At 42.3% G+C, this 19,164-nt stretch overlaps 3 protein-coding genes across 5 annotated transcripts; 2 read left to right on the top strand and 1 right to left on the bottom strand.

Annotated features, from left to right (window-relative positions):
* Positions 1–2,457: 2,457 nt before the first annotated feature.
* nanog (nanog homeobox) lies at positions 2,458–5,001 on the top strand. Its single transcript, XM_062379517.1, has 4 exons — positions 2,458–3,001; positions 3,505–3,887; positions 3,983–4,126; positions 4,298–5,001. Exons 1-4 carry the CDS (start codon positions 2,587–2,589, stop codon positions 4,604–4,606), a joined length of 1,251 nt encoding a protein of 416 aa, XP_062235501.1. The 5' UTR covers positions 2,458–2,586; the 3' UTR covers positions 4,607–5,001.
* A 362-nt stretch (positions 5,002–5,363) lies between these two features.
* On the bottom strand, positions 5,364–11,636 carry tm9sf1 (transmembrane 9 superfamily member 1). Of its 2 annotated transcripts, none has more exons than XM_062379515.1 (9): positions 11,133–11,636; positions 9,650–9,861; positions 9,168–9,299; positions 8,527–8,649; positions 8,077–8,435; positions 7,500–7,654; positions 7,066–7,251; positions 6,532–6,805; positions 5,364–6,313 (listed from the first exon to the last, which is right to left on the bottom strand). In XM_062379515.1, the coding sequence occupies exons 2-9, from the start codon at positions 9,854–9,856 to the stop codon at positions 5,920–5,922; spliced, it is 1,830 nt and encodes a 609-aa protein (XP_062235499.1). In that variant the 5' UTR covers positions 9,857–9,861; positions 11,133–11,636; the 3' UTR covers positions 5,364–5,919. The 2 variants fall into 2 exon arrangements, with proteins under 2 accessions (XP_062235499.1, XP_062235500.1); XM_062379516.1 differs by having other exon boundaries at positions 11,138–11,636.
* Positions 11,637–11,696: 60 nt separating this feature from the next.
* fen1 (flap structure-specific endonuclease 1) lies at positions 11,697–16,785 on the top strand. 2 transcript variants are annotated; one of them, XM_062379518.1, is made up of 12 exons: positions 11,697–11,849; positions 12,105–12,199; positions 13,157–13,259; positions 13,420–13,522; positions 13,911–13,974; positions 14,151–14,260; positions 14,522–14,658; positions 14,990–15,056; positions 15,246–15,377; positions 15,467–15,618; positions 16,137–16,251; positions 16,497–16,785. In XM_062379518.1, exons 2-12 carry the CDS (start codon positions 12,118–12,120, stop codon positions 16,572–16,574), a joined length of 1,143 nt encoding a protein of 380 aa, XP_062235502.1. In that variant the 5' UTR covers positions 11,697–11,849; positions 12,105–12,117; the 3' UTR covers positions 16,575–16,785. The 2 variants fall into 2 exon arrangements, with proteins under 2 accessions (XP_062235502.1, XP_062235503.1); XM_062379519.1 differs by lacking the exon at positions 11,697–11,849 and having other exon boundaries at positions 11,862–12,199.
* Positions 16,786–19,164: the final 2,379 nt, after the last annotated feature.

Raw genomic sequence — 19,164 nt, 5'->3', positions numbered from 1 at the left:
GTGTTACTGCTATTTACCACCTGATTAAAACGTCCTCTCATTTAAATCGAAATACTTCATGCCTGTCACACAGTGAAGCAAGGCATTGTAGCAGGTCAAGGTTAACTGGGGAAGGGTGGGACCTCAATGGTCTGTTTGGAGAGGGGAGCCTTTTGAAAGGTCATTTGCAAGCAACAAGACAACAAACGAGAGACTGATAGCCTCACTCTTCACAAAACACACACCCATTAGACGTGAAAACACATCTGAACTGAGTGATCTGCTCTCAGCCCGCAGAAGAAAGGAATGCCAAAGAAGACAAATCCGTTTTCAGAGAAATGCCAGATCCAGCATTGATTTTCAGGTGTACCCCCGAAAGATTTTCACTTTTTACTATACAAGGGTAAACATTGTGTGTTTATTTTCTATGGTTCTTGCCATGACGGTACACAAACATCACAGATATACAAATAATCCAAAAAATAAAATACAATGTAAGTTACACTATTGCAACATGTTCTTATGTGGGTAGTGTGATCCTCAAATTGCTTTTAATTGTTGGCATTTTATTTTTACTGATATAAAGTTCCTTGTAACCGTGAGAGAAGAACACCTTGTCAAATTCTCTGGCACAAATACCCCTGCAAAATACAGTCCAGTACCAAAGGTAAATATTAAGTCTTCTCAGCACATACCAACTCAAACGCTCTCTCACTTCTATACCCATCCTCCATTCAGCCCTACCTGAAACCCCCCTCCTGTATGTTCGTGCTCGTAAGACATCAGACAAACACACCCATAGATCACTAGGAAAGCTAATGTGCCCATTAGAGCCAGTGTTCCCACATAATGCCACCACTAACTGAAACATTACCACATCAATACGCGCAGGGTTGAACACAAACAGCAGAAAAGATGGTAACGTGCAGGCTAATCTAACTCATCTTTCTGAAAAGGATTGCAAATGTGGGTGGAAAGATCTCTGCATCAACACGTTCAACCCAGTGAACCCGATGGAGGCCTGCTGAGATTTGAAGCTACTGTCTTTGCACATAACTGCAGAAATGAAACCATTAAATAGTGTTTTGAAGATCTAAATTAGAGGCTAAATGTTTCCTCATACAGCTCCTTAATACTGTAAGTGCTCACACTGCCTTAGAATTTTTAAACTATTCATGCTCTTAGTTTAAGAGAGTGAATCTCAATTAAGCATAATTAATCATGTCAGTAAGGGATAGAACAGACTCATGATCAAGGATTGGACACTAGAGCCTGTTAGCTGACAACACAGTTAATGTTGACCATTTAATTTGATAACAATGAGAAAATAACCCCAAATAAAAAATGAAATCAGACTCAGAATAAATTGATGACTAGTATGTACGATAGTCGAGACAAAAATGATACATTTGTCACCAGTTCCTTGGATCAATGTTTAAAATGTGGCTCTTGTATAATATATGCCATTTTGTATTATGAAGCTCAGTATAGAAACATTTACGAATTGAGCAGAGCTATGAATCCGGCATTGATCATTGTCGACTGAATTTAAAGCAGAAACTTTGTGTGTGTGTGGAAGTGAAGGAAAGACAATGTTGCCTGTGATAACAGTCATATTACTGTAAGGAATTTATCGATTAAAAACCATAAAGAGTCAAAAAATGAACTTGACATGTCCCACGACTCCTAAAAATAAAGGAAAAAACAAAAACAGCTGTAACTAGTGGAGCCTCAGATTCCTCATCAGGTGCTGTTAATGCTGTCAGACAATTTTATTGAATGTGGGATCACTAATTATTGTGATGTAATTTTCATCAATGGCAATCGAACAAAGGTGGAATATATATTGATATAAGGGCTATAATTATATTCAATATACTGTAACAAAAACACAGTGAGGTGGTAAAACAAATAATTGACCTTTCTCAGATTTGTCAAATGTGTTGTTGTTTATCAGGTATTTGTCATATCGTGAATTGCTTTATTGATGTTGAAATGTTTCTATAGTAACATCACTTTTGGCCATATCGTCCAGGCAAATGTGGGAAAAAGTTGAACTAGTTTTTAGTTTTAATTATTGAACTAAATGCCCTTTGAATTGCAATGACAATAAATTTGAATCTAATCTAATCTAATCTAATTAGATTTCTAACAATTTATCCTGGATTTCTTTTCCACACTGGGCCTCAAGATACAGTAGATATCCAGTATTTATCTATATTTAGTTTAAGCTCACTTCAGTGATACAATTAAGAAGGTACTTTAGTATGATTTAAAAAAACTTTTCTTCCTTTTTTGCCCCTCAAACATGTAACAGCGTTGAAACCATCGTCTGAACTTGGATGACCAATCAAATGGACTCACAGCCGCCCCGTGATTGGTTAAAATCAGACGGCCACCTCCCTACCTGTGTACGCCCACACTTCCCTCTATAAACACGCTCCAGGTAAGCGCTCCACTTTAAACGTCTGATTGGCCCGAGAGTGTGAGTTTGCCCGGAAGGTCCCGCTGCTTCGTGTCGCTTGAATTGGAGAAGGTTTTGGCCACAATCCTCGGAAATCGATCTTTTTTAAACGTCATTCAATTCGTGAGGATAAAATAACGACCATGACCGACTGGAAGACGCAGATCGGCTACAAGTACAACCCGTCTTACCATGCTTATGCCTACGGCCTCATGTACCAGCCGGGGCCCGAGCAGAACCACGGGAACCACATGAGCTGCTGGAGCGACTCCGGAGTCACCGACCTGAGCAACTACAACGCCGGGGTTCCACAGGCCTACTACACCCCCATCCCAACCAGAGCCCGGGAGGAGTCCCCGCCGGTCAGCCCGGAGCACCTCGCCGCCAGCGGACAACGACATTACCTGGGCTCCGGGGTCGTCTCCCTCGGTGACGCCCAGGCGGGCCTCCTGCTCCACAGCAAGCCGCACCGGTCTGCGTACGACGAAGCGCGGGCGGAGGGAGTCGGGCGGGTCGGGAGCCCCTCCACCAGTGACTCTGATGCTCACACCTCACCAGGTACGTCAGCCATGGGAGAGTTATCCCAGCATTATCCGAAACTGTATGGCCACCGTCACCATAGGTCTGCCCAAGAACGAATTTCTGCCTTCATTATTTTAAAATACTGAAATATACCAAACTTATATAGCTGGTACTATTTTGGCAGGCTAGAGGCCTGCGAATGCGCGCATTTCTCCGCCAACGCAAAATGAGCATAGCCAGTCCATGTCCCAACAGTAGTAATATAGAGGATTATGTATCTACAATATCACAGTATTTGAAGATCAAAAATAAATCCTACAAAGATGTTGATTCCAATTTTAAAGCAATCAAAATGACCAAGTGTGCGAATCGGACTACAATGGAACTTATTGCTGAGGCACAGCCAATCAAACCACACCGAATGGAAGTTCTAAAAACATGCTTGTCTGTAGTATTAGTGGAAGTTGTAGTGGTTCATAACCCTGCTAACCGATTGACAAAAGACTTAACCTCATAATCTCTTTTGTCCTTTTTCACAGACTCGTGGAGTTCAAGGAGTAGCAGCAGCAGGGAAGGCGGTCTGCCCCAGACAGACCCTGCTACTTGGGTAAGGAGGGATCTTGAAGAGTGTGACGGGAGCCCCATTTCCAGCAAGGACGTTTCCAGCTCTCTTGTGGAGGAGCCTGAGATCTTCACCGCCACAGGGAACAATGGCGCCGCGGACATCACCCCTCTACTAGTGCCCGTAGCTCTCCCTAATAAGCCAAGCCCTCCTGCTGTAACCAAACCTAAAGGAAAGGTGCGGGCAGCCTTCTCAGAGAGTCAGATGAACACTCTGGTCCAGCGCTTCAGGGTTCAGAGGTACCTCACCCCGGCTGAAATGAAGAACCTGGCAGAAACGACAGGCCTGACTTACCAACAGGTGAGGTGTCCACGAGTTTGCTGGGTCACAGATGCATTACAATTGAATGCAAGTACCCGTCTGATCATTTAGGGCCATCTTCATCTCCTTTATAGGTGAAGACTTGGTTTCAGAACCGGAGGGTGAAGCTGAAAAGGCACCAGAAAGACACGAGCTGGGTGTCTGAGCAATACACCCTCAACAAGGATGGTCCAGCTCACGGAACCATGTACAACAACATTCCTCCACATATCCCACCCGTAAGTACTCCGCATTATTTGTAGTAGAGCTTGTTTTTTATGCATACACTTTGCTTAGGAATATGAATACTTGTATTAAATCAGAAAAAAACTCATGTGTTAAATGAAATTTGCAAATTCATATATGCAGCTTTTGGCGTACAATAATGCTAAATTGGTTTTATCTTTCAGTATCTGGGAGAAGCCCAGTCCCAACTCAAGGAGCATTACAACCAGCACATGATGAAGGCGACTCCACAGAACCTGGCCTTCTACCTGGCTGCTATGGGTGGAGCCCAAGGGTCTGCTGGCTACCCCTCCTGGTCCGCCGCCTCTTCCCAGACGGCAATGCCAACCAGGCCCCCAGCAACCGGCTGGTCCATGCCGCCGAGCATCAACCATTACGAGTACAACCACAATGCGTCCAACGCTTCCACCGCAAACAACATTGGGCACAATACGAGCTTCGAAACCAAAGACGAGGAGCCTGTCAACAGCTGAAACTTGAAAATACTCATGGTGCAAAACAGCAGCCTTTAGTCCCACATGTACATTAGCCTTCTCTTAATGTTGACAGTTATTTTTGCCTCATGCTCTTCAAGTTTCGTGACTAATTTGCAAAGTACTGGGGTGGTTATGACAGGCTGGGTGTACATATTCCTTGTTCAGACTCCTGCTCAAATGTATTTTACGGTTTTATTTTTATATGCAACTATTTAATGTATGTTGGTGTGTTATTTGCGCTTTGTGATGCTAGATGGGTCCAGTTTGGATACATTCTTGTAATAGTTTTTTTTTCTATCTTTTTTTGAACTCTTTATGGGCATGTTCTGATACAATTCTAATGTGAACAAATTTGACACTTTTTTTTCTTCTATAAATATACGTTCAATTCAGCAACTTGAAACATTTGTCTTCATTTGACTGGTTTTGCTCTGAGCACAATGGCAATACGGTTTACTATTTTCCTTTAATTTCTGGTGAATAAAAAATTGATGTTGCTTTGCCGTTAGTGGCTCAATGCTTACATCCAAAAGGGGAATTGTTAAGCTAAATGCATCATGATGCAATAAACTAGTCCAAATTGTAAACCTCAAGTGTAGAACTACATTTAATATTTGTGATAACTGGTGCTTCCAATATTTATTCCTGTCCTAGTTACAAATGGCTAAAAGTAGGATCTGTAAAACTTATACCAAAATTAATGCACATATTAAATAGTCGTTTAAATGATCAGCAGAGGGTTGCCTGTTTGGCATTTTTGTATTACAAAGAACTTTATTGAAAAGACAATATTTACAATAGAAACCAAAAATCTGTCAATGGTGATAAAAACTTACGTGACAATATTGCTCCCATCACCAACGTACAGCAGCCGCTATTAAATCTACAAGGCAGGGTTCCTGTTATCCTGGGGGGGACCATGTCGTGCACAACAGCATAGGTGCAAGACTCTCGTTTGGTCTGTCGGGGTAAACGACTAGTAAGAGTTGTGTATGAAGAATAATTAAATCCTGCCAAGTACTTATACCATGAAGTACATCAGAGCAGATGATGCTAGACTGCATCGATAAATTATAAATTTCAGTCAATTTCACAACCACCTGATGATTTTCCCTTTATTTTTCCATCCATCCCATAATATCAATATCTCTTATAGTTCAAATCAAGGGTTAAATGCTCCTGTTCCTCCTCCCTTTAACCAGGCAAGCGTTTTTCTGGGTGTGACAGATCAAGAGAGGAGAATAAAGATTGTCCGGTTGGGCTAAGAGGAAATGTTTGTTCAGAGCCGAGTGGGTGAGCACATCTCGTGCCTAGTCCATCTTGAGGCTATGGTAGATGTATCTAATAAATGCCAGCGAGGCCCAGAAGGAGACGCTGCCCAGCATCAGCGAGAAGACGAGCGCGGTGAGCAGAGAGTAGCCAAAGAACTCTGTGCTCTGAACCAGGCCACTCATAGACGACCGGTTGTGGTAGTAGAAGACGGAGTAGACGAAGATGAAGATGCCGGTGGAGCCTGTGCTGAGCACGCTCCTCCACCACCACCGGTAGTCCTCGCCCGACAGCAGGAAGTAGGTGAGGGCCACTGAGATACAGGCGCCCACCGAGAGGAGGATGGCGTAGACACACAGCAGGATGCCGTAGAGGGTGTAGTGCTCTCGGCCCCAAACGGTGGCGAAGATGTAGTACAGCTCCACGGAGATGGCACTGAGGGGAAATGAAGGAGAAATAGTGAGATGAATTTTTTTTCCAATGGGGTGGAGAGATACTTCAATTGTTTAAAGTGCACATTGATGACTGATTTAAGGACATGTTGGGCCTACATGAAAAATATTACAAAACCTCAAAGGTCCTTTGATTACCTTACTACCTCCACCAGGCTCAGCTAAACATCACTTAGTTCTAAACATTGTACACCAGCTCACCTGAACGGCAGGAAGCCGCCGATGGCCATGTGCACAGCTGTGTGTTTGTACCACGGCTGTGTGGGGATTTGTCGGGCGATGTTGCGAGTGCGGCAGGGTGCCTGGAAGTTGCCGGCTCGGTTTTTCCCCACAATGCCTCCGATGATTGTGAGGGGGAAGCCAACCAGCACCCAGGCCCCCAGCAGGAGGAACACGGTGGAGGCCGGCAGAGCCTGGGTGGAGCCGCACCACCAGTGGATGGAGTTCACGATGCTCCACGTCAGGAAAAGAGGAGCTGTTGGGTTGAAGGATCAGGTGGCTTAAGATCAACATGGTTTTGATAACATCTGCTGATAAAAAGGACGCATCATATCAGTGCTTTTTATAACAAAAATACAATTTAATAAATAAGAATTTTGTGCCAGAGGCCAAATATAGCCTTGACCTAAACTTCTAAAAGAAAAATCTATAACTGAGCAGTGCTGCATTGTCACAAGCAATGTTCACAAACAACCGAAGTGGGACGTGGCGACAAACCCTTCACATCAGACTCACCAGAAAAGAGAGACGAAGTGAGGATGATGTTCCACACCCAGCGCTGGCCATTGATCTGCGTGTAGAAGCTACAGGAGACATAGCCCGACACACAGCTGGTCAGAGCGTACAGAACAATAGCTGCCGAGTTGATGGCGCCGTGGCGGTGTACGTTGAACATTCCCAACAGTGCCATGATGATGATCCCTGGAAAGAGGCAGAGACATTAGGGTGGGATTTGCATCTGAAGTTTGTACATATGTATAGTGTCACACTATGTAAGCCTTCCTTTCTCAGGTTTGAGTAGAAAGCTGGTTGCTACGGGTCACTAGTGCTCAGAAAACGAGTCTCCTCGATTTTCTTAAAGAACAATGGCAGTGGTGATACTGTTTTGGAATTCATCAGGGCAGTGTGTGTGTGCGAGTGCGTTTGTGTTGCTGTGTTTGTGAACTCACCCGTAGCCAGGGTAAGGAACTGGGCCCCCACTCCAAGCACAGCACACAGTAGGCTTTTGTAAGGGGGAAACCTGAAGACGTCAGTGTGAATGATCTTCCAGCCGTTGTCTCCCTGGTCCAGATCATCACAGCCACCCTCCTCCTCCACGTTGTATCTGCAGGCGAAGGGAAAAGGGACGTTATATAAACCGAATACATGAAAGACGACAGGAAAATACTCTGTTTTACATTTAAAACCAATTATCTGCTAAAACTCAGCATGCAGTCATATTTAGCTTTTGGATATATTGCAAAATAATGTATATGTGTGTAAAAAGGAAAGGCAGTTAAAGGAAAGACTAGAAATGATGTATGATTCACATCTTTATGTCCAAAAGATGATAATCAAACATTAAGACCTTTTAATTGCTACCTGGGAGTGAATTAACATTTACATTCGCTAAATTTGTTATGAAGAAACACTTCCACATATTGAAGATACTGTCTTTATTTTGTGTAACCAGCAGTATTTCTAGCTGGCCTTTTATCCAGTTTCATATAAAATTTGTATCTTATATAGGCTGCTTTGCAAACTGACCTTGCAAAATCATTCTTGAGGACCCGCATGAGGATGATGATGACGAAGCCCAGCAGCAGCACCACCAGCACCAGCGAGTTGATGATGGACAGCCAGTGGATCTCCAGCGTTTTGGGGAAGAACGAGTAGTCCCGGAGGCGCTCGGCTCTGCGGCCATGAGGCAGAGGGGACTCGAACCAGTGCACGCTGTAAGTGTGAGTGACAGTCAGGCTGCCTCCGCCCAAACCAACGCCACCGACTGCTGTGCCCGTCCCCTCCTCCAGGGGGACGGGTTTGACGTCTTTTACTGAGACGTTGGCGAAGATCACCGAGTCACCGTTGTACTCGATGTTGAAGTCGAGGTGAGTCCACAAACCAACCTGCAGGCAGAGAGACAGGTTCAGGATCAGAATGGCTCTCACGCGTTTCAGTCGGCTCCACATATCTCACAAACCATCACAACAGGTTTACCTTGTGGCTGTGAGGCAGAAAGCCACTCTCTTCAATGTATCCCACAAAACCCCAGATTGGAATGTCATCCAGGACAAATTCAAAGTAGTACAGCTCCTCGATGGCCTCTCGAAGCTGGTCCACCTGACGCACACAGAATACACATTGGATCACACATCATGCGTCATGATCAAGGATACAGAGAACAGACAGTGTTCTGATTAAACCCTACACTCAATATCACTGAGGAAAAAAGGAATCCCAACCCACTTCATCCCCTGGATCCAGACCACCGACCCCAGCCGAGTATCACTACAAAAGGCCGATGAGGTTCATCGATGGGGAGAACCAAGCCTCTATAACTGATCTGGTTAGGTTAATGTAATCTTTCAAATCAGCTCTCAAGAAGGAGATAAGGTCAATTCAATATTTTCTATTGTTGTAATTCCATCCAACCTAATGCTAATACCTCTGATGTCCTTTGCTCGTGTGTTGGTTTTAATTGTGGTTGTGTCACTGTAATTATGTCTTGTGCTTTTCTACATGGCATGGATAAAAAAATTACCGGATTTGAAAAAGTGCATATATTAAATGGTATTATCACTTGACACACAATGTCTACTAATGCTGTCCCAGACTTTGGTAAACTTAAGACACAATACCTGTTTCTCTGAAAGAGTGAGTTGACAGAGAGTCTTTTTCTCCACGTTCTCTCTGAAGCGGATGTGATATAATGACTCGGCCATTCTGTCCCCGTCCAACACTTCTCCCAGACTCAGAGACTTGTGGTTTACCTGAGGGAGAAACATTACAATAACATACAGGGTGTGGTAGAAAGTGAAACCAGCGTAGAGTATAGTCACACTATATCTCTGCATTCTCCTTGTTGAAGTATTATATCAAATAGTGGTGGATGATAAGTAATTACTACTGTAATGTTGGGCTTGTGTGCGTAACAGTATTACACCCATGAGCCATGAATTAAATCTTGATGACAGCAAATCATAGAAAACAAGTTAACAGAAGCGAATGAAAGTAGAGTGTTTTTGCTTATATTATTCAATGTTTACATGGCAAAACTACAATTTGACATGTGTTTGTGACAACTGTCCAGAACACACTGTGAAACAGGGTTGAGACTGACCTTCTCTGGCCTGCAGACCGGCAGGGTGTAGTAGTGATACGTCTCTTGGGGGTTATGATAAGGGCCCACTTTGTTGACATAGATAGTCACGTTGTCCCCCTGCTTGAAGCCCGCGATGCAGCTTGAGACCAAGCACAGGACCAAGATGCATTGCAGCCCCATCGTCTTCTTGCAGCCCCCCTGCAGGTGTCCGACTCCGCGCTGCATTACCCCTGCAGGAGAGATGAGACAGTTCGTCATTTAAAGAAACTAATTTCTCTTTAGTAAAGCACTGATGTGCAACAACGTTTACGTCAAGTCACAAAGAGTTTCTATGCAACGTCAGTTTGAAAATTGAGAAAAACTACCGTTGTGTAACCACCATGAATTATAATGCATTTCATCAGTGGATGCTTCTTTGAGAGGAATTAGTTAAGCACTGCTACTCTATTATGAACAGGAAATTGGAAAAATTGCCCAGAGAATCCACAATCTATAGGTTTGATAAGTGCTCAAATCCATTTCAAAAAAGTTTGTTAGTGAGTGCCAAAAGAGCCGCACAGCCAAGTAAATATATACAAACATAAAACGATGAAGTAAAAACGGCTGCATCATAGAAGCATGAACATCACACGTATCAAAGTGTGTATTCTGCAGTTGTGTTCAATTCAAATCTAGTAGATCATATTCTATATCCTAAACTGTGCTCCATATACTTCCATTTACCACATACAGTACAAGCCAGCCTTATGGTTATGTTAAAATCATAACAAATGCATTTACTGGTCAAACTCAAATCCGCTGGTTTCAGAATAACACAACTTCACGCTGACTTGGGTGAGCTCTCTCTGGAGTTTAGGAGAAGGCTTGAAAAGCTGATCACTCGTCACTTATCTCACTGTCATCGGTTATAGCCCTCATCTTTATCATCCCAGCTGGGCCTTGGGATTTTTTTGTTCTTAGAACCAGGAAAGCCACCAAGACTCTGCCAGGAGAACAGCTGTGTCTATGAAGTGGATGAAGCTTGGAATCACCAGGTCTCTCCCTGGAGAAACTTGCTCAGCCAAACTCAACATGGCCTCTGTCAACCAGGACTTTAAGGTTGGGTGGCTGTTAAATAAACTCCACAGAGGAGTGTGTCCTAATGCTTCCTCACTGTGGGGATGGTATGAGCCAGGTGATGAGCAGTGTCCGGTGAATGCTGGAGCATAGAGATCAACTCATGCTCTAAAAATCCACAACAAATAGTCATTATTTTTTAAACCATTTGCACTAAAGTGTAGTGAAGTCAAAATAAGGCCCTTCCTCAATTTACAGTAGGAAGGGAAAGATCAGGTTTTTGAAGGTGTCACTGCTTCAGTAGAAGGACGCTGGACTTTGATGAAGAGCATCTTGAATTTATATCTAACAAACAGCAGCGGTATTGATATGCAATCTGTGGTTTTAATACAAGAGACACATCAGCCCTCATATTACTGCGGTGGAGGGGTTAGCCAAAACTTACTCTACCGGTTTATCAGCGCTGTCACGTCTGCTCCGATGCCACCGATCCGACTAAACCTGTCCGCCGGATTCCTCTCGACTCTAGGCCCCGACTTTCTCCCACGGGCTCCGGTACACTGGCGCTCAATGTGCAGATTTACAGGTGAACATCTTGGATAGCCTCGGTGCGGTGTCCTCCATCCATCCCGTTCATATCCGGGTACACCGAGTACTTTCACTGACACACGAGCCCTGAAGAAGGGGTTCGACTCCACGTCACCTCAGAAAATAAAAAATAACTACGGATGGCTGAAGTCTTCCGGAAGGGGCGGAGAAACAAGACACAAACACATCTCATACGTTAACGCTTGCTCTCAATCCATTGACACGCCCCTCTCACGGAATATTTGCAATGGATCTCGTTTGTTTTCGGGATTTAACGACGCCGATAAGGCGTCATTTTAACGACCGAAGCTGAGATTTGAACGACGATCATTTAGCTGTGATGACCGGATATCCTTGAGCCTCGACCAGCCAATCAGAAGAATCCCTTGACTTCCTCGTTCGAAGTCAGACCAGTGTAATCGCACCTGCACCATCGACGCGCTCCTCAGGGTCCGTCAGGGACGGTCCGCTCGATAGATCTACAGGTAATGTCTGCAATTTAGTTTCCCGCGAACGAGACTCAGGTCCCCGCGCCACAAAGCGAGTGAAGGAGCATCAGAGCTGCAGCTAACGCGTGAGTCCACTTTAAACAGGTTTTAAACGAATCTAACACGTGCAGTTTAAAATATCAGAGGCTACTTCGTGCTAGCATCAAAATATACTAATGCATGTGTGCTATTAATGTGTTAGCCCGTCTGTGAACCGCAGTTTAGCAACATTCCCTCACTCTACAGCGAAGATGGCGACCTAGCTCTCTATCCCATCAGTTATCCAGGCCATAGGAAGTGATCAGCATGAAATGAACGTGACATTATAAATATCTCTTCAGACGTCAGACCACCATGGGAATTCACGGGCTCACCAAGCTGATCGCGGACCAGTCTCCCGGAGCCATCAAGGAGCAAGACATCAAGAACTACTTCGGTACGAGTTTTCATTCCCAATGCAGCCACTTTTAAGTTTGTATCTCTCGTAGGGGAACTGGATCAGTCGTGTATCAGGTGACACTGGCATTCAGCAAACATGGAAGATGGATCTATATAAAGCTTAATCCCTTGCTAAACAAATGGCAGCCATCGCAGGTTGTAGTCAGTCAATGAGCCAAGGATAAAACTGCCACCTGTCAAAGTGGTGCACTAACAGAGTTAAACTGAGTGAGATCGAGGTTACAAACACAAGGTCTATTTATCCTAATGCAACTGTGATCTTGAATGTAGATACTCTATAAGTAGATGTTATTCAGTGATACCAAGCTGAATGTATTAGGGTTGTTGTTGTAAACACAACATCATTTAAATTTATGGAAGTCAATTGTACATTTTATCTTTTAGAATGTACCAATATCTTAATCTGTATGCATAACCTTTCCCGTGAAATTGCTCATATGTATTATATACAATTTCTATATTTGTATAATATTATATAATGTACCTGCCTATATATTTGCCTATGCCTATAACAGTCTCTCTATATATATTTATAAATATCATATTTGTCAAAACTGTGCAATTATAATTATGTGCAATTAAAATTATACCATGTAATGCAATGCATCTCATCCTGTGCCATTGTACTTTGCTCCAATTCGTTATACACCTGTAAAATTCTGTCTGAGATTTGTATGTTATGTCCATATTCTTTTATTTTTTTGGTCTATTTTATTGTTTTTCATTCTGAATCAAGCTCTCTTGTATTATTCATTTTGAATGATTACTGCCCCCATCAAGTGAATTTCCCAGACGAGAGATCAGGAAAGCTTATTTTACATAATTTCAATTAAATAGGAGAAATATCACAATCGGGAATTGAATGAAATGACAACCGCTGCTTTGATTTTTTACACATTGAATAACTTGCAGAATGTTTTCCTAACCTCTACAGGCAGAAAAATTGCCATAGATGCCTCCATGTGCATCTACCAGTTCCTGATCGCTGTGCGACAGGACGGAAACGTTCTGCAGAATGAAGATGGAGAGACAACGAGGTACAGCCCCAATCATACACCCACATTCAAAATTCACACTGAGGAGTCTTAATAGAAAACCTGTGAGAAATGCAGTAGTTCTTGGTTTGATCCCAGATCAGGCAATTTGAGTCTGGGCACAATACTGATGTGTTTGCCTCCTGCTTTCTTCTCTTTTCAGCCACCTGATGGGAATGTTCTACCGGACAATCCGCATGCTGGAATACGGGATCAAACCTGTGTACGTGTTTGATGGCAAGCCTCCACAGCTCAAGTCAGCAGAGGTTGGTGTGGGCTCTGTCTTCCTCTGGTGCTTTTCCCTTGTTAAAGAGGCTGCCTTAGTGAATTCGCATTGGATGTCTCATGTAGTCTTCAACATCAAAGTGTCAAACCATTTGGTTTTATCAGTGTTCAATGAGATCAAAGTTAAGCTTCTGAAAATGCGCCTCTTTACCCTGTTTAACTATCACCTTAGTCTCTGAAATTCTGTTATTTGTCTCATGAATTACAGTTTTAAACTGACGTGTTATTCTTTTCTATTTAGAGAAAAAAATCTGGCCACATCTTATACACAGTTTACTTTGCTCTCAACCTCTTATTTATAATGATTAATGATGTTATATATCTTTGTAACTTACCTCTTTATCTATGTGTCCTTCTCCTACCCCCCAGCTGGAGAAGAGAGGCGAGAGGAGGGCAGAAGCTGAGAAGTTGCTCGCCAAAGCTCAGGAAATGGGTATAATTTTCACAATTAAATAATAGTCATTAGGGGTTCTAATCTGTGTTTACAAGATTAGAAAATTGGCATTAGTATAAAGGGTGGGATTGACTTTATTGTACAAGCTTAATCCACACAAGAGTATAGGTTCATGATTTAGGTTTTATAATAAATTGTCTTCTTCTTCAACCCAGGGGAACAAGAGAATATTGACAAATTCTCCAAACGTCTGGTAAAAGTCACCAAACACCATAATGACGAGTGCAAGAAGCTGCTGACCCTGATGGGGGTCCCCTACATCGAGGTCAGATCCAGATTCCACTTACTCCAATTTTCACTGGCTTTCAGAACATGTCCACATTTGTACAGGCAGTTTTACAAGCTGGTATAAATTTACATTTATGGCATTCCAGCAAACTAATATGACCAATGCACCATTTAGTGTTGTAGATAATGTTTATGAATTACAATATGGAAAAAAGCATGAAAAGTGTTGCGTTTCTCACCTGTAGAAACACTGAAGTCTGTGTCAATAATAATGATGAGAAATGTAATTGTATTCTAGGCTCCGTGCGAGGCAGAGGCCAGCTGTGCCGCTCTGGTTAAAGCAGGGAAGGTGTTTGCCACGGCAACAGAGGACATGGACGGTCTGACGTTTGGCACCAATGTCCTGCTCAGACACCTCACCTCCAGTGAAGCAAAGTAATGTAACTCACTGGATTGTTGATATTTCACTGTCAGATGAAGATGTTACTCTTCTTGGTGTAAGCCAAGAGAAACTGCAGTCATAAAACCATAATATTGATTCGTATAGAAAAACCTTGATGATGGCAGAGATGTTTTATTTTATCATAAGCCAATAGGTACCTGACATTTATCATCACCAGCCTTTCTTCTAATTAAACCATTTGAGGTTAGATAGTTGTATTTGTTTAGATGAGTGGACGTTTTGCTCAGGGCGACAAAAGAAACTGTCATTAAATCTACCAGTAAACTATGCACCTAATAAAATATAACTTTTTGTTTGTTTCAGGAAACTTCCAATCCAAGAATTCCACTTCAATCGAATCCTGCAGGACATCGGCCTTACCAATGAACAGGTTCAGTTTTTTTCTGATTTGAAGTAAATCCTTATTCTTTGTAATTCAGAGGCATTTTTCATCTGGGATGAAATGTCATATAATGTCACACAACCTTGAATGTCCTTTTAATTACAACAGTATGTGCTGTGACGTGATATTAAGCAACTCCTTGCATTGACACCTTCTTCTCTCTGTTTTCACTCCTAGTTCATAGACCTGTGTATTCTGCTGGGCTGCGACTACTGTGGCACCATCAGGGGGATCGGCCCCAAGAGGGCCATCGACCTGATCAGACAGCACGGCTCCATCGAGGAGATCCTGGAAAACATTGACACCAGCGTGAGTGGATGTTTGCCACGATCCTGTCGCTCAGCTCCAGGACAGAGGAGCCTTGGATCTGATTCTGTGTCTCGTTTGCCTTCATGCAGAAGCACCCAGTTCCAGAGAACTGGCTTTACAAGGAGGCCAGGGGCTTGTTTCTGGAGCCTGAGGTGGTGGATTGTTCCACAGTGGATTTGAAGTGGGTCGAGCCTGATGAGGAAGATCTTGTTAAGTTTATGTGTAACGAGAAACAGTTCAGGTGAGTCATAACGTGTTGCGCATCATTTGACCAGTAGACTGCGCTGTTTGACCAGTTGACTTCACAAAGTTATTTCTCCAGGGCCCTTTGCATGAGTAGTTGATCACATGATGAATTTAAAGGGACTGTTTGGCCTCGGCAGTCATATACATTTTTCTCAGTGCTATTCTAGTTGCGTTTTCAACCTGTTTCAGCAAATTGATTTTACAGTTGACATGGCAGTAGTAAATGATAGTAAAAATGGTCGCACTGTGGAGTAAAAGCAGAGATTATTGTCCGGCCATCAATGAGGTTCACAACCTTTTGTAAATATAATATGAGGTTTAGAGTTAATATTCATTTGGAGCTAATTTGTATTCTCAGTTGTAAAATGCATTGTTGCTTGTTTATGATCTACATTGCGTCCTCACATTGTCTTCATCCCGCCTGAAGGAGGCTTCCATTGAAAATAACATTGTATCATTGATGAAATACAGCGTATTATGTATTGAGACATTTATTTGTGTATCTGTTTGTAGTGAGGATAGGATTCGTAACGGCTTTAAGAAGATCCTGAAGAGTCGACAGGGCAGCACACAAGGACGACTGGACTCGTTCTTCTCTGTCACTGGATCTCTGTCCTCCAAGCGAAAGGTAAATTAATGAAAGTACACTTGTGTCCATGTGATTCCAAACTAAATAACCAGTCACTGATTGAACACCCTTACAGCAGTTTGTTAATTTGTTCCCCCTTGTCTGTCTTTTTCCTGTTTAACCGTGAAGACAAAGTTACATTTTATAAAATAAGCTGCTTTAATTTGATGCCTGTGTATATTATCATCTTTTTTTCTTGGAGTTGCTGTTGCACATTTTCAGTTATTCTACTTTGTCTCACTTAGGAACCTGAGGTCAAAGGATCGGCGAAGAAAAAGCAGAAGACTGGAGCCACACCAGGCAAATTTAAGAGGGGAAAATAGACTGAACGCGATTATATATAATTCATGTACTAATTAAAGAGATGTAAAAGAAACAGAGTAGGAGGTTGTCTGAAATGAAATGAAGAGTTCAGCTGAACATCTGTTATACACAAGTTAACTTGATGATGTAAAAACTATTGTTTTAGGTGACTGTTTAAGGGTTTTGTCTAAGTTTGTTTTCTGTTAAATAAAGGTAAAGTTTTTTTGTACAGCAGCTTGTCATTTGATTTAATTTGCTAGTTTAGAGTGAATGTAATGATGGGCGACTTGACAGTTCTCCTAAAGTGGAGCCAAAGTGTCTATCGCTCCCTGGTGGCTGGCTGGAGGGTAGGTCTTAAATCCGGCCTCCTCCATGTAAGTGGATGGGACAGGCAACCAACATGTCAAAAGTACACGTGAAATAAGTAGTAGTAGTTTTATCTTTGTTAATATGTTTATTTTTCCGATCAAGTTTGGTTTAATTATTTATTTGATGCTTTTAATCAATAAGAAACATCCCGATTGACTGAGAATGACTCACAGTTGGTGGAGTGTGTGTATTGGCAGCACCTCCCTGAGGATTCGAAGGAAAAACTACCACAGGTCCAGCAAATCAGCGAGGCACCAGATGAGGGTTGTGTGTGTGTCCGTGGCCTCTGTCCCTCCTTCATGAAACTTGACCTGTGTTTGCTGGGGAAATGCAAAGCACTGGCTGCTGAGAGGAAGCTGCAGGTACAAACCAATGTTAATCCTCTGTTGCGTTGAGGTGCACGTCTCTTAATGTGTCCTAATGATCTTTGTGGGATTTGGTGGTGCATGATGGTGAGTACGTTGTGTGTTTGGCTCAGGGCACTTCTGTCGAGGCGTTTCCAGCTTTTAGGTGGAGTGGAATGAGGTGACGAGTAAAGCCTTGACAATCAGCAGCTTCCTGGAAACAAAAAAAAGAGTAGTAATTACATAGCTAGACTGTATGTAAGCGCAGTTTGAAGGGAATAAGAAAAATGCAGATGTACAGTTGGTATCATGCATGCACATAGAGTGGCTGCTGCTTCACTGTCAAATACTGTTACATAAGTCCAATGAATCAATTTGGATGCTCTTTAACCTAACACATTTTATATTAGTTGGTACTGTGCTGTGTAAATTAACAGAAAAAAAGCGAAATCTTGTTTGTCTAAGCTTGTTAAAGTATTTTTTGCATGTGGTCGAGTATTTTAAATCCTGCCCTGAGCCCATCTTTTGCTAACAGCATGCAAATAAGGCCGAGGAAACCATGGGAAGGGCAAATAGCTCTTTTCCCTCTGTCCACTCCACCTCCTTCAGTAGGGAGGCAGCATCTGTGGCCTCCCTGCTGCCAACAAGAAGTCTGGATTAAACATCATATTTATGTGATCTTTCTCATATATGTTGTTCCTGAACCCCTCCCTCATCACACACCTGTTGAATTCATTTTAAGAAGAGATCTATGGGGCCATTATTTTAGCAACACTATTGACAAATGTGAGTCTCAATCCTTTTGTGTGTTTTGAGATTTGTGAACATTTCTGCTCAGGGGGCCTCTCAATTGGTTATTCAGCTGATTTTGCATTTAAATTGTTCGGGATTGAAAGAGTTTGACTTGTGTTGCTTGTTTGTTTGTGTGTCAGACAGAGGAAGTAGATCAGCAGTCATAAAGACATTAAGTATAATGTGGTTACAAAAACCAATTGCCTGTTGAATATCTGATAAACTTATGCAAAATCAGTGATGGACGACACTTCAGTCTCTGTCCTGTAATAAGTTCTAGACATGAGCTTCACAGAAAGTCTTAAAAAAAACATGTTACTAATATGATAGATAGATAGATAGATAGATTACTTTATTCATCCCCGAAGGGAAATTAAGTAATATCATGTGTCGTATGATTTTCAAAGTAAACACATGTTTTGCGGTCAATTTGAATATTATGAATAGGCCACCTACTAATGCAGGTTGTCTCTCACTGAGCGTTGTTGGTTTAATGCTGTGGTAACAGCTTCTTGACAGATGGACATACCGACAAGTCATATTTACCTGGCAAATAAGCCTCATCTCCCCTCTGTTCACGAACAGCATGGTTTGCATAGATTGTGAAAGGATGTGACGTAAGTTATTATAATGCTCCACCACGGCACAGCAAATATCAATCAGCAGAGAGCAGCTGTAGTTTAAAAGACAGAGTTATGAACGGGAGCAAAACGTGAGTATTCCACTTATCCATTATGTATAACTGCATTATTTTTCTCTTATGTGTTGTAGGTCTGCTTTAATTCAAACTTTGCACCATGTTTATACAGTTGGTTTCTTTGTTTATGTGCTTGGAGAGAAATACAAACACAAGTTGATATTGAAAAATGCAGCAGGATTGGTTAGTTTACTTACCATTGGCTATAAGTTATATCAATCAGGCAATAGATTATTAAACAACATCCCACATTTCACCAAGTCTTTGTATCCTAATGTATCATTCAAGGGGTTATAATTATTATTTAATCTATAGATTTACAGTAACCAAAAGGTTCTTGATCTAACAGTGTGAACTTAAAAATTCTTGTGTACTATTTTGTTTAGCTTATGTCCTATCTGCCACCAG

The sequence above is a fragment of the Platichthys flesus genome, chromosome 21, assembly GCF_949316205.1.
Source record: "Platichthys flesus chromosome 21, fPlaFle2.1, whole genome shotgun sequence".
Lineage (NCBI taxonomy): Eukaryota > Metazoa > Chordata > Actinopteri > Pleuronectiformes > Pleuronectidae > Platichthys > Platichthys flesus.
Note: the sequence above shows the minus strand (reverse complement) of the source record. Positions and strands in the feature narration are given on the sequence as shown.